This window comes from Phasianus colchicus, chromosome 5 (assembly GCF_987193195.1).
Source record: "Phasianus colchicus chromosome 5, bPhaCol1.hap1.1, whole genome shotgun sequence".
NCBI classification, from domain to species: domain Eukaryota; kingdom Metazoa; phylum Chordata; class Aves; order Galliformes; family Phasianidae; genus Phasianus; species Phasianus colchicus.
The window spans coordinates 2,758,535-2,773,720 of NC_143440.1; the positions used below are offsets into that span (position 1 = coordinate 2,758,535).

Below are 15,186 nucleotides of genomic sequence, written 5' to 3' on the forward strand. Positions count from 1 at the left end.
AAAACCAGAAGCATTTTGACCCAATCCAAAATTAAGCTAGGTTGTTTTTGGTTTTTTTTTTTTGTGAAATAGAATTTTTCAGTGAAGTGAAAGTCTCTTGAATGTTACAGATTTACAGCAATAACTGAGTGGGGAAAAAGATTATTACTTGCACTTAAATTTTTGAAGTAGAATTTGCAATGCTAGCATGCATCTCATTCAAATCTGTGAACAACTGAAATATGTGGAACTCTTTTATGTTTGTGTTCTGTTCCCGTAACTTCTGAGAAGAATATGCAGTAAATTAAGGCTATCAATTTCACAATATCTGCTGCTGTGAGTTTTCTCGGTATTCCCTCTTTGCTTTGTCTTTTCTATTACTGTGCTTTTCTGAGAAGTAGCAGTGTGCTCTGTATAAGCTCAGCATCACTCCAAAAACATTAGTGCTGACGATGCTATATCTGCAAAATATATTCATTTGCCCAAAAATGAATGCAATTGTCATGACATTCTGGGAGAGAACAAACAATTTCTAGTTAGTCAGGTCCTAGGCCCTTATTTAGGTCTCCTTGAGGAAAGCAAAGGTATCTGCAATGGGCAGTGAACCAGCAGCTGTGCTGAACAATGTGCTGAGCGATGTCCAGCTCTTTCTGCTGGTACATTAGGTCTAAATTTCCATCTCCTAGTACTGTTCACACCTCCACAGCACAGATACAGTGGAAAAACAAGATTTGCCATTTTTTTCCCATGGATGGCTTTCAAACTTGGCTCAGAATTATACTTCCTAGAACGTGTGATGAGGAGCCTCATAATAGAGCTAGGCTGTATTTGACTGTGATTTGCCAGTAGAATAACTGCTCTGTCCTGATCTGCAGGTGTAGTAGGAATTTTTGTCTGCTGACTGCTGATGGAATTGTTTTCTAGATGCAACCATGTAACGCTTGTTTTCCATGATGATTTTCTTGGGTTCAAGCCTTTAGAAGTCAGACAACAAACGTATGACAGGAAGGAAGGACCTGTCAGGGTAGTGATGTAATTGCATGCAGAAGAGATAGGTTCAAATTCTGGCTTTGCTGCAGGTTTCCGATGTGACCTTGCAAAAACATCCCAGTGCATCAGCTGCCATAGCAAAACAAAGATATTTCCTTTCTTCCACTGGCTGTCTCACATGCAAACTTTTGAGGACAAGCTTTATTACTTACAGTCTTACAGAACTGGGACGATTAGCTGCCTCTGTGTTACCAGCAATACATAAAAGTGAAACAGGCAGTCTTGTTCTGCAGCAATGACAGCCCTGGAGTGCTGTCAAGGGAATACTGATCAGAAGCACATGTGGTGTTTGAAAAGCATTTTATCGCTCATTACCAATTCCCTAGTTCATCCAGCCTTCCAGTTATCCTCATGTAAAGAAAGAGGCAGTGCCAAAAGCTGATGAACAAAGCTGTAGCTTCTTCCCTTCACTTCTTGAATGGGGTACAAAGAGAAATAGCAGTTGCTCTGCGTGTCATGGCACTTTATACCTAAGTTCCCCTTGTGAGTTTTGCTCCTGCAGGGTGGAAATGGAGGAAGCTGGGCCAGTGTGCAGTGTGCTAGCAGACGTGGCAGGAGGCTCATCCTGACCTGCCTCTCTCTAGAGGACACACAGCATCAGCCACATGCAGGGGTTGATCTGCAAGACTGGGGTGAGGAATAGGATCAGCTCCCTGTGATATTGCCTCCGTGCTGCTTTGAGCTTCAGCTCTGTGTGCGCTTCCCATGAGGTAGGTGTCAGAGCCTGTAATGTTTTCAGCTGCTGCAGGAAGTCATGCTCAAAAATATCATCATGTATTTATCTGGAAAGAACTTTAAAAACAGTGCATTATGAGCAAGTCTTCTCAGTCATTGGACTCAGATGGTGGAAAATGGAAAAGAAAATGACCCACTTGTCCACATAAGCAGCTCTAGACTGGCATGAAATGGAAATACCTTGCACTCCAAGGAAACTATGTAGGAATAATTTAGCTTGAGAAAGATGTTTGTGGTGTCTGCCCTACGAGCTGGGCAAAGACACCACTGTTGTGCTGCTTACTTCTGTGAAAGACTGCCAGGGTCTCTGAAACTTCTGTGGTGCGTACTGCAAATCTTGGAGAGATTGATTGTGGTTAGAGAGCAGAAAGGGTGTAGTTACATCGGTGTGGTGATGCCTTAGCAAATACATTGCACTATAAACAAGCCCTAGGTTAGCTGGGCTGGTATCAGACTGGTGTCTCCTAATGGCATGGTAGGATGATAGCAGAACAGTAATTCACAGGGAGGAGTGCTGTCTACAAAATTACAATGTCTCCATTTTAAGCTCCTGGTATGTTTCTGGAGGTTTTTGTCAGCCAAACATTGGCACAATATTGTTTGTCCTAGCTGAAAAGACCACAGCTTGTATTGATTGTAGGCCATTACGGCAGTAGTAAAAGGGGACTTAAAGAAATATATTAACTAAGGAGGCAACACTTTGATGAGGTTCCAAGAGGAGCATATAAAAGACCTTTTTGATTAAAATGTGTTTCGGTTCTGCATTAAGATGTGTGTGTTTGGGAGGATGCTTACTGATAAAGATCTCTTTTGCCCCCTCACCTGCCTGTGAATTTGTCACATCAGTGACATCCACTTACAACTCTTGTCCATTTTCAATCCTTGTCCTCTTTTTTTTTTTCTCCTTGTTTCTTGTCCCTTCCTGCTTCACGCTCTATATTCATCACCACTTTGTTCATTTTTTATTCTCTCTTCATGAGTGCAGGGGGATTCTTTCCACTCTGGCCACTTGAATCTAGCTGTAAATAGGTATGCTCACATAAAGGAGTAGCGGTCCGAAGTGTTCGGTGTGCTGTCACCTTTGTGTTACTTAGGGTTTCTTTAAAGGTTGTTGAAGTTGAGTTCAGTGCCTGAACATTTGTGACTTATTTATAGTTTCCAATCGGTAAAGTTCATGGAGCTCTGTAAAGTCATTTTGTTACAGCATTTTGCTGAACCACACGGGCTCCACGCCAAACAAACTTACCACGGTCAGATTCTTTAGATCTTAGAGCTGTGGTTGTCAAAAGTGCCAAAAAAACAAGTGCTCAAGGCCAGATTTTTGAAAGTTTGTTTAGTCATCTAACCATCTCTGAAGTGGGAGTTTGTCCTCAGTTCTTGCTGCAGTTGAGTTTAGATAGTGAGAGGAATTTAATTTTGTCACCCATCCGTGGGAAGACGCTTTTCAGCTCTGAACGTGTTTTGCTACAGGGTAAAATGTATGGCTTTTTCTTATAAGGAAAGTTATCAGTCAACACTAGATCAGTGGTAATTTTATTAGCTTCAGAACCCCATCCAGTCTTATTTGGAAGAATCTGCTTTATTTTCTATCTGCACATCTGTGTAGCAGCTGCAGTTACACAGTTCCCAAGGGCTCAGTCTAATTTGTAGAATTACAGGGGTTGTGCCTGGCTATAGAAAAGGTCTATTAGTGTTGCTGATGTTGAAAATTTAAGCCTGATGCATTCCACATGTTTGTTTTGTTTGATTAGACTTTCTGGGCCCGTGGAAAAAATTAATTTTAAACCACTGTAACTATTGTGTTGTCTAATTCCTGATTAATGATTTCTGGAGGTCACTGTTTCATACCATCTCCTGTGAGATTCTAACAGCAGTGTCAGGTGAACTGTGAACTCAGCTGAATTGTCTCTTTCTCATCTTTTTCTGAACTACACACAGAAATCAATTTCTCCATTCCTGGAAAGTAGCCACTCTCAGAGAAATAGCAGTTGATAGAAGAGGTGTGTACAAAGCGCACAAAGAACAGCGTTTCATCCAAATTAAACCACTAAGATCATTTTGCATAGCGGAGTGAATGTTGACCTGATTTGAATGTGGTCGGAACACTCAGCACAAGACTTCACTACAGTATTTACAGGATTCTGACAACAGCCCGTACCCCACGGTGAAGAGAGACATGAGGCTGTATTCTTAGACAACAGCAGATCAGCAGTTCTGCAAGTGAAAAGCACTGGAAAAAATAACACTTCAATTTCTGAACCTTTGGACAATGCATCTGTTGTCTGGAATTGACCAGGGCTTCTTGCCAGACTGAAACCTCATAGAGGAAAGTGCCACCTACTGTGTAACCACATCCTGCCCTGCATCTTCTCTGCCTTCTGTCTACATGCTGCTCATCAGCTCAAACAAAAGCTGACAGCTTTGACACTTTCTGTGCTTGAAGGAACACTGAAGATGAATTACCAAGTGGGAACTGCTTTGCCCTTCGGCATGAGCTGGGGGTGTCCTCATGGAAAATGAACTGGAGGTGGATGTGAGAGGGGCTTAAATATTATTTAGCTGATATTTTGGATTTGCTACTGGAAAAAAAATTGTAGCATTTTTTTGTCAGGCTGACTCTATGAATTCTAATTTGTCAAACTAAGGCAATTATTTTAATTTAAATTTGCTTCTGATTAGTCTGTATCCATCTCAGTTGTTATGAAACATTCACACAGTGCCTTATTTCACTTCTGCTGCAGGGCTGGGTTCACTGGAAGAAGCCAGATGATGGTTACGTGGTAATGCAGTTTGCATCACAGAAGTCCTATCATACTGGAAAATATAGTCATGGAGACATTTGGCAGGGCACAGAAATGGAACTGAGGCAGACTTCAGGAGGTACTGTGAGAGCTCAGTGGAAAGTAATCCAAAGAAAAGATTTTAACACATACAAGTATTCTGAATGGTAATATCTCTGCAGGAAGAATCTCAATATTTTATTTGTTCTTCCTTCCTTTACTTGAATAGCTAAAAGAATATATCTTATTTATCCCAGTCTTATAGCTGCCAAACTACTGTCTTTGGAGATAGGTTTTTGAACTGAAAACTGTAAGGAGGAGGCCATCTCAAGAGAATGGGTTTTTTTTTGTCCTTGTGTTCCACAGTTGAGATGGATTACACAAGATACAAGTGCATCATAGCCATCCTTATCATCTAGATTCTCCTGAAACAATTGAACAAACTCCTGTAATCGCCAGTGCAGCCAAGAATTCACCCTCACTTGAGGTCTTTAAGCCCTCTTGCTCTTTCTGTCCTTTGTACATGCCCTCTCGCTTTCTCTCTCACCCTAAATTCCCCAGTCTATGCTTATGGGCTTACTACATCCATCACAAAAATGCAGCCATTCCTGTTCAGCAGCTTGCAGCAGTGTTACATAAACAAATCAAGAGAAACATGGGAATAGAGTATCAAATATCATAGGTGACTTTAGAACTCTTTTTTTTTTTAAACGTATTTTGACATTTAAAATTATAACATATTGTTTTTCCATGTACTCTTTCTTCAAACCTTGGTTTTATTTTGGACAAACAGATAGTGCTGTAAGAATTGTTCGAGTGCTTGCAAATACATGTTGGGAGGTGCAGCTTGAAGCTTATCACAACAAAAGCAAGCACACACAATGGTTTCAAATGTCTTTCACCTATCGTTAAGAGTAATTTTGTCATTGATTTAAGTAACAAAAATATTGAGGCCAGTGAAATGAAGATAACTAATCAAGTTTTCCTGTTCTTTGTTTACCTTTCATTCATTATCTCATTATCTATTCTTTGCTATAATCTCATTATTTAATATTCCTTTAGCTAAATATGTGCAAACAGTGTATATTTTTGCATGCTGTGTAACTGTTTGCACTGACAACTTGATAGTTTTGCCTTTCAGAGAGGCTGCCACGACATTGTGCAGTCTTCTCATTTGCTGCACCATTCTGGTTACCTCTTCAGCCATGTTCTCTGCTCCAGCTTTCACGTCTGTATTTCTAACTGTGTAATGTCCAAATTTGAGTCAACTCCATAGTTCCCTGTGGACAACTTCAAACTGAAAGGAAAAGATTAATGGTCATTTAACAACCTGTGGAGAAGACACTACTTTAGTTGTCTTCATTGTTTAACATTAGTTGATATATGTGCAACAGAAAAAATGAAGTAACGGGAACAAACTCAACCAAGTCAGGAGATGTTTGGAAATTCAGATTTTTGGTTTAGTGAAAGCCTGAAAAAGTAAGAGATCTATGGGAAACGTGAAAATGTGTGGACTAAAGCAAAGTGAGACTCCATTAGTCAGCTTTACTGAAGTACATTGGTAGAACATGAAGTCCTAGTTTTGTGGTCTGAAAAACAAATAAACTTTGGGTATTTCTCTTAGTTCATGTTTGTAAGCATAGGTACTTGAAGGAAGTGAGGTTATGCCAATATGTTTTAATTAAAGTCTGTTCCCTGTACCTACAAAAATGATGACAGGCCATTTTTTATGAACAGAGTGTCTGTGTAGGTCAAATTCAGGTTTCTGAAAAGCTGTGCTTTTCAGCGAGTAAACACTCGTTGCCATTCACTAGAATGAATCAAATTGTTATGCAATGTAAATTTTTGTCAATTATTGTATTACTAGTAAAATTGCTTGGCTTTTACCTTCCCCTGTTCTCTTTATCTTTTCTTTTTCCCATGTCAATAGCCAACTAAAGAAGTGGAAGTCTTCCGTAAGCTGGTACTCCTGCAGAACTCAGCTTCTGGAATGGACTGTTGCAAACCCTGAAAGGCTGAAAGTGAATACTTTTCTGTGAGAGTCACATTGTGCCAGCCCTCCAACTCTGCACGTTTGTAAAGTGGTTGGTTATGAAAAGTACCATCACTCTTAGACATACAGCATAAATAAAAGGAAAGATTGCTGCTTGGCTTTCTGCCAAGTTTGTTTCCATTAAGAAGTACTGGAATCTGAATTTCTGCATTTTCTGTTGTTGCTGTTGTGTTGTTTTTGTGTTGTTTTTTCTTTTTAATATTTATTTTTTGAGCACGTAACTGTAGGATGATCCTAAAATTTCACTATGTGAAAAACTGCTCAGGAAATTCTAACACACTCTACCAGATCACTGCATCCATGTGCCAGGGAATGAATGGAGAACGTTTACATTTAAGGTAAACACTGGTGACATTAGGAAATATTACTTAAAAAACTAAGCACATTGTTTTAGCTTCACGTCCTCTTGAACTGAAAGTAGTTGAAGAAATTATAATGTTATTACTAAATGAAAGAATATAGTATTCTGGGGTGGAAACTGACATGCATTTAATTTGTTTTAATACTGGATGAAGAGATTGCTTCTTTTAGTGACTGCTAAATTCAGATGTGGAGTTAAGTTTTTATATAAGTGGGCTCCAGAAAAATGCTAATATTTTTAAAGAAATATAGGCAGAAGAAATACATTTTGTGTAGCAGCACAGAAGAGTCACTCTTTTGTGAATGCAAAGGTGAGTCTGAATGAAAGGGAAACGGATGGAGAATCTTCTGCTTAAATCATCTAATTCTCCACTGTGTGTGACCTGTCATTGGGAAGCAGGGGGCTCACAAAACCCCTCAGAGTTTATCTCCAAGTTGTCCCTGAGAGATTTTGTCTTCATCAGGTATGTAAGGGGCCCTGGGTCTGTTCCTGAAAATTAGCAACCTCTCAATCAGTGCACATGATGTGTTTGCAAATTGCTGTGAAACCATCAAACATTTGCTGGGATAAGTATGCAAATGTCCGTGGCAAATCTCCATAATTGCTGGAACTTTCCTACTCCTGTAATTCACAGCAATTCTTGAAAGATTCCCAGATTTTCCTATGTTGCTATTTTTATTTTGAATGGGAAAAGTGGGAAGTGTTTATGAACAGTACCAGATGTAGACACCTTTTGTGTAAAATTATTCTCTGCTCTTTTAATAGTGCACAGAGATGAATTCATGCAGTACATTGGCATCATTGTATGGTCTGCATTCACAAGCATGTTGTGAAATTGATTCGAAACCAAATGTTGGTATTTAATATGCAAGAAAATACCATGTTTAGCTGCCTACTTACAGACTGCATTTTTAAAATAATGATTGCCATGCCATGCCAGCCATATTCACTTACAAAAATCAAGATGTGTTGCAAATTTTCCTAAGCCTAATTTTTCCTAAGCCTATTCCTAAGCAGTTCTTGGCATTAGCATTACAAAGGAATTTAAGTAGCTCATTATAAAGGTTAATTTGGCAAATCAAATAAAAATGTTTTATCTGTTTAATTTAATTTTGAGTAATTTTCAAGATGTTTGGGAAGCCAGAGGTAACCAAGGATGTTGTGCATAGCAGCTTCAGCTGACTGCATCACACAAGCAGAATTTTGGGGGTGGTTCCTCCCCACTTGGTATGGAATAGGAAGTGGGATCCAGAGTACAGTCCCCAGCCCCTTATAGTGGCTGGTGTGCAAGTCTTTTTCTAGAGAAAGACCAGTCAAAAGTAAAAAGCATATAAAAAGCAACTCCTTAGTGAGATCTGAATACAAGGGCTCTCCAAAGTACCAATAAACTGGTCAGAAAAAAATAACAGCATCTGAAATAATCTTCCATCAGAAGAGGGGTGCCCAGCAGGGACAGGATTGTCCCTATCTACTCTGCTCTTGTGAGGCCCCATCTGGAGTACTGTGTCCAGGTCTGGAGCCTCCTATACAAGGAAGACAGGGAGCTGTTGGAGAGGGTCCACAGGAGGGCACTAAGATGATCAGAGGGCTGGAGCACCTCTCCTATGAGGAAAAGTTGAGAAAACTGGGATTGTTTGGCTTGGAGAAAAAAAGGCTCCAGGGAGACATCATTGTGGTCTTCCAGTACTTGAAGGGAGCATATAAACAGGAGGGGGAATGGCTGTTTATGAGGGTAGATAGTGACAGGACAAGGGGGAATGGCTTTAAACTGAGACAGGGGAGGCTTGGGTTGGATATGAGGAGGAAGTTTTTCAGCCAGAGGGTGGTGAGGCACTGGAACAGGTTGCCCAAGGAGGCTGTGGATGCCCCATCCCTGGAGGCATTCAAGGCCAGGCTGGATGTGGCTCTGGGCAGCCTGGGCTGCTGGTTGGCAACCCTGGACATAGCAGGGGGTTGGAACTGGATGATCACTGTGGTCCTTTTCAACCCAGGCCATTCTGTGATCTTATCTGTCATGTTGGCTTATGAGGGTTCCAGTGACTTAAATGATCTTGAAAATCTGTTTCAAGATAAATCTAGTACAGTTTAGTTAATGTTGAAATTTTAGTAACAGGTAAGCTAATGAAAGAATGGTAATGACATAGGAGTAAAGAACTAATGATACATTTTTTTTCTTAACAAAGAAGCTCCTGAACCAGAGATGACAAGTGATTGAGTAGTGACATCCTTTTTGGACCCACTCATCAGCCAGTGATGACAGAAGGCTGTCTGAATACCTGTTTCTTGCTCGTTATGGAGATGTGATGAAGATACAGTCCACCTCAGCTTTCTGAGACACAGGTACGCATGAATAGAAGCACTGATGTTTTTTCCATGCTAGTTTCTGCTTTGTTGGTATCAGTGGTATGGTACTGTGGGCTCAGGGCTTGCTGCATTTGAAATTGGAGAAAGTGATTCCCAGGAATAAACTAATTTCCTTAGGACAAGATCTGTGTCCTCATGTACATGGCTTTTCAGCTAATAACTGCTCAGTCATGCATTTCCTATGAGCTTTGTTTTGCTTAGCAGAGGTATCTCCCACATGTGAGCTGTGTCAGCTCAGTGAGTCATGATATGGTATGATATCAGAACAACCCTGTTCTATTGTCAAAACCAACAACTGGCACTGTAAATTATACTGCCACTAATGAAGAGAATTAGACACACAAAAAAACATCATTCAGTTTTGAGGGGCATAATCAAACAAAGGGAATGGAGCAGATTCTGTTTAGTACCTGGCCACTGTAATGCATCTAAATTCTGTTGTGCAACCTTTGTTTGCATAAACTGTACAACATGACTTATTTGCTCTAATCAGCAAAGGACTTTGTGGGTGTATAGGTCTACATCAACTCAAAGCATTTGGCATTCTTCTACTAGCCAGATAACATCTCTGACAAGGAGGGCAGTTGTTTGAAGGAAAAAAAAAAAAAGAAAAAGAAAAAAAAAAGAAAAAAAAAGAAAAAAAAAAAAGGCTGTTGAGATTGAAGATCACTGGGACTGGGAGAGATGGAGTGCAGGCACTTCAGAGCTCTGGACAGGTTTCATCAATCAGGAGACTGCACATCACCATGCAAAAAGGAGACTTGGACTCCTGAAGTTTTTCGGTCATGTATTAAAAAGAACAACATAGTAAACCCTGTGACAGACATTGAATATTTTCCCTCAGCACCAGATTAATTCAGTATTTGTGCAAATAAAGCTTCCTAGGCACCCCAAATGCTGCTACCTATTTGTAAAGTACTGGCAAAAGGTTTTTAGAGTACTTAAAATTATTCAAGGATACCAGCTTCTGCAATAACAAGTTGTTTCCATCTACAATTGCTACGTGCAGTTGAGCTGAAGGCTAAGTGAGGTTTTCCATGTCTGTAAATGTTTATAGTTCTACTTCTTTATTTTAACATAATTTTATACAACAAATAGTGTGTGCATTGTGTATATGAGGAAATGAAAGCAATTACTATTTTAATAAACATTCAGCAGAATGTGATTACTTCAGTCCACCTGCAGGTGGTATTTAATCTGTAATGCAAGTAGTTACAAAGATACTCTAATCACCCACAGGAAAAGCCAAACAAACAAAAACATGGCAGGAAATGCCTATTTCTGATTAAGCCCATGGAACTGAGATTAGCCAAAGCAAGCTGTGTGACATAACAGGAATGGAAAGGGCTGATGTTAGCCTCAGGAAAGCTTGTGGGGTTTGTTAGCTGATTTGGATTCAATATGTTTTTTGTTATTAACTTATTCCAGGATTCTCAGAGGTATGAAAAGTAACTTCCTAATTACAGATGTGATTAGATGCTGTAGTCCCTCTCTTATTAACCTTGACTTCAGTGAAGTCAGGATTTCATCCTTCTAACAGTATCTACCTCCCAGAAGTATAGCCATTTTACTCAAACCAGGTCTTCTCTGCCTTCCTGTTTTCTTTCAGCAGTATTCCAACTTTGAAAAACCTTTTAGGTGAGATTCTAAAATAATAGCTTGTGCAGCACCCTCTAAAATAAGTAACTGTATGGTATCATACAAATTGAGAAATGTTGCTGCATACCTGTTCTGTAGCATTTCTTGGGTTAAAGAAGGAACACAACACCATCTGCGAAGGTAACCTTCACATTTCTTCAGAACTTGCATTTGCATCTCACTACATAGATTTATAATTGTACCCAACATACTGCTAATGATGGCATTTATATTTGGGAATATGTGATTAACTTCTCTTGTGTCATAAATTAGTATTTCTAGGGCAATGTGAGCCGCATTCATAGCCAACAAAAGCCTTACTTTACTCTTCCTCTGTGATTTTGTTTCTTCTTTAAATCATATGTTGTGATTTCCATATCTTTTCACTGCAATGCTGCTGAACTTCAGAATAAGTATTTATGCACCATTCTGTTCTTACAAAAAGTCTGCAATTAATTTTGATCCAGTATTTGTCAAACTTTATGCATGCTATTGTCTAAACGTGTCCATTTTGTATGTAACGGGAGCTAGATACTATCTATCCTTTCTTATTCTTCTTATTCAAAACTATATAGTTTCAGTATGATTTTAAGGCATAAAACAAAGATAATTCTTCACATTCTGAATGGTAGTTTCTGCATCAAAGTCTATGATTACTTTCATCTATTAGTACTCTACCTGGAAGCATTGCTGTCTTGCTCATGAAGCAACACAGAGCACCTCCTCAAACTTCCAGACCTAACTATCATTGTTGCCATGTTTTCCTTAGAGTTTATGTCTGCTTTTAATTCATGCTGCCTTTACTTTTAGTAGCTCTTGGAGACAATAGTTCAACTAGAACTCTTCCTGGTGTATTTATATGCAGGGGGAGACGGCTCTGTTTGTATGACTAGATAAAACAGTGCTGGAGAGAGTGCTGCTCAGGAATGATGCCAGGAAAAAAAACAAGTTTTTCTGAATCACAGAAGGCCTGACAACAGGCTCAAGAGGTTTTTCCTGCATTTTGTCTCTCATGACTTCCTAAAGCCACTGCACCAGCACATACTGTTCAAAACCCAAAGTGCCAAGCCAGTGGTCTGTAAGTGGCATAATGTTTCACTGTATGTCTTGTAGCACAGAGGTAAGATGTAGATTCATGGTAGATCCCTGCGGGTCACCATCAGGATCTGTGAACCACTGACCAATGTGTCACATCTATATAATTTAATTTGACACAGCAATAAACACAGGCTTGGAAAAAGTGTAAAATACATGCATCATAGTAGCTGACAAATTTTCCTTACAAAAAAATTTTGCTCTTTGCAAGACTCTTTATGCATCTAGATATTTATTCTTGGTATACCCCAAACACTCCTGACTTCCAAGCAGGAATTTCAGCTGCTGTAGAGACACAGATTTCCCTTCAGTTGCTATATGTTTAGAAGATGAATGAAGACTCTGCAATACACAGCCGTTCTGTCCAAAGTGCCAAGCAGGGCAACATGCCAGTCTTGATGCTTGCTGACTCTTCCTGCAACTTTCCACAATGTCTGACCAAGATGGCTTTCTGTTTAGTACCTGCTGCTGTTCAACAATCCTACTATAAGCAATGTTCCGACAGTCAAAATGTTTCCTTAAAAGAGTTAAGACTTAAGAGTTGACTTAAAAAAGAAAACATGCTGAATCTCTCCCTTCACTTCTTTCCTCAGTTCTGACTTTTAAGGAGGAAGAATTTTACAAGAAAAGAGAAAGCAGTTTTTAGTTGGTTTAGTTAGCGAGCAGTAAGGGGTTGAAACTTGGTAGCATATATTCCTTGGGAAAAAAATATAGGTGGATTGTGGTACCTGATTTGTTTATTTTTCTAGCTGAGGTTTTTTCCTCTGAAGACGCCAGCTTGCTGGAGCAGTACTCCATATACAGAAGGTTCATTTACAGTGGCAGGCAAACAGCTGTGCTCTCAGCTTTATTTAGTTTATGTTGTGATTGATGACTTGAGTGGGAGATGTGAAGAGTGAATTAACAGCTTTAGTAAAAACACACTGTCTTCCCACTGACTTTCCACTCCGTGTCATCTTGTCTGTCTTGTCTTTGGAGAACTCCTTTCCTTCCTTTTTTTTTTACTTTCTTAATTTATACTTTTTCTTCACCACACATACTAGTTCTCTGAAGAAGTTATTATGTTCACCCCTGTTGGTGAATAATTCATACTTGCAAGGAAAGAAGCCTTTGAACATCTACCTGTAGAAGATAGCTCTGGAAAAGGATTACAGTAGAGCACATTTGAAGAGTAGTCAGGTGGTTAGGATAGGAGCCTGCAATCTGGGAGATTTTTCTTCTTTTGTTGGCATTTTGTGATGCCTTATGACTGTAAAAGAAGCAGTGTCACTCTCCTACAGAAAAAGTCCTAGTGATTTAGTTTCTTTCTTTTTCTTTCCTGCTAGTGCCTGAGCGTACACTGTGCAACGCTACTCTGAGCATATAAAAGTGAATTATGTGTGATTTATAGAAGCTGTGAGCTTTTGTCTTTTTATTGTTTAAAAATGCTGAATGCCAAGGAAATGGAACTAAATGGGATCTCAACAGACTGTTTAATTTCTACCTCAATACAAGGCCAGACAACTCGTACTTGAGATCTCACAGATGTTCTTCTGCTCGTTCTTAGACAGCTACAATGATGAACTCTCTCCAGTCAATGTATTCTTGACTTCTGCTATCCCAAACTTGAGAATATTTGATTTTATTAATTCTTGAGTATTCTGTCATGAAATTTAATCCTCATTAATTTCGTACATCACACATCTTGAGAGTAGGTTTCCTGTCCTTTCTGCAATATCTTTTTGTTTAGTATTCTGCCTGGCTTATATATTCCTTTCTGCAGGCTAAGCATTCCATGCCCAGGCCTTCAGCCAGGTCCAGTACCTCCTCTTCTTTCTTGAAATGCAGCACCATAAAATTAGACATTATGCCCCATTTAAGTAGACTGAAAATGTTACTTCCAGGCTGATTGTACGTCCCATTGTGACGTAAACTTTTTTCAGAGGATGACCTGCTGACTCTGGCTGGCAGGACTACTGCATCCCTTTATGCAAACCTGCCATCCAGCCATTAGCTGTCAGATATTCTATGGCTGATTATTCATTCCTGTGCACTTGACATTATGGAACTTTACATTATGGTTCTTTACAGACCAGTTCTATTACTTGTGTAGAATCAAGTTTGCTCTCCAATGTATTAATTCTCCCCTTATCTTCATGTCATTTATCAATTAATAGCTTCACTCCCAGTTCTCCTGACTATTAGCTGCCTACTCCTGGTCATTCATATGGTCGTAGTAAAAATCCCATGGCATCCTTGGGAGAATCCTACCTTCCATTTACATTAAACATAGATAAGTATTTGATAAGCATTCTCTTTTCTAACCAGTTTTGTACCTGACCTTTTACATTTTAATCTAGGAAGCCATCAGTGTGATTATAAGAAAATACCAAAAGCTTTACTAATGTAAACTTTTGTGTTATCTAAGCTTCTGCATAATCATAAGACTTGATACAATATAATAGAGAAAAACTAGAATAGTATTACATTACTTTCTGTTAACTTGGGTTCACGCTAACTGCCACTTATGGACTTATTCTCAGTGTTTACACACAGATTACTTAATTATTACATGCCAGTATTTATTTTTTTCTGATGAATGAAATATGCTGTCAGGCCTGAAAATTCTCAGCTGTTCTATTTCTGCTCCTTTGTATGTATAATCACCATTTTCTCCCTTCTGCAGTCTTCTGGCATGCTATTAGTCCTCCATATATTTCATCAGATAGGCAATTGCTGGGGGGCTTTCACCAGTCTTCCTCAGGTTTTTGTATATGTTAGCCTGACTTGAATGTATTTAACCTGCCTAAGTACTCTTAACTTCTCCTTCCCTCGTTCTTGTCTCAGTATTAACTAAAATTGCATTTAATTGTAATTTACCTTCTGAATTTTAATGTATAAAAAGCTTTAATGACTTCGGTTTAAATACTGTTTGTCAATAGATTCTTATTGGCTTAATGGCCAAGCTGGGTCAGGCTGGGTATTAGGAAACATTTCTGTAGTGTGAGGGTGGTCAGACACTGGAAACAGGCTTCCTTGCAAGGTGGTTGGTGCCCTGTATCTGTCAGTGTTCAAGAGGCATTTGGATAATGCCCTCAATAACACGCTTTAACTTCTGGTTAGCCCTGAAGTGGTCATGTGGTTGGACTTAG

At 39.3% G+C, this 15,186-nt stretch overlaps 1 protein-coding gene across 16 annotated transcripts in view; it reads left to right on the forward strand.

The window, feature by feature from the left end:
- Positions 1-15,186, forward strand: part of CCDC34 (coiled-coil domain containing 34) — a 98,524-nt gene that overhangs the window by 39,413 nt on the left and 43,925 nt on the right. For 10 of the 16 annotated variants that reach the window (XR_016466594.1, XR_016466588.1, XR_016466596.1 and 7 more), the window contains exons 7-9: positions 4,506-4,711; positions 6,475-6,935; positions 9,142-9,298. Coding sequence is in view for 3 of the 16 variants with exons in the window: in XM_090140167.1 (XP_089996293.1) it covers positions 4,506-4,711; positions 6,475-6,583 (315 nt within the window). In the remaining 13 variants the exon portion in view is untranslated. Of the gene's footprint in view, positions 1-4,505; positions 4,712-6,474; positions 7,103-9,141; positions 9,299-15,186 lie in introns of those variants that run through there. The other 6 variants (XR_016466591.1, XM_090140167.1, XM_090140173.1 and 3 more) reach the window with 6 other exon arrangements.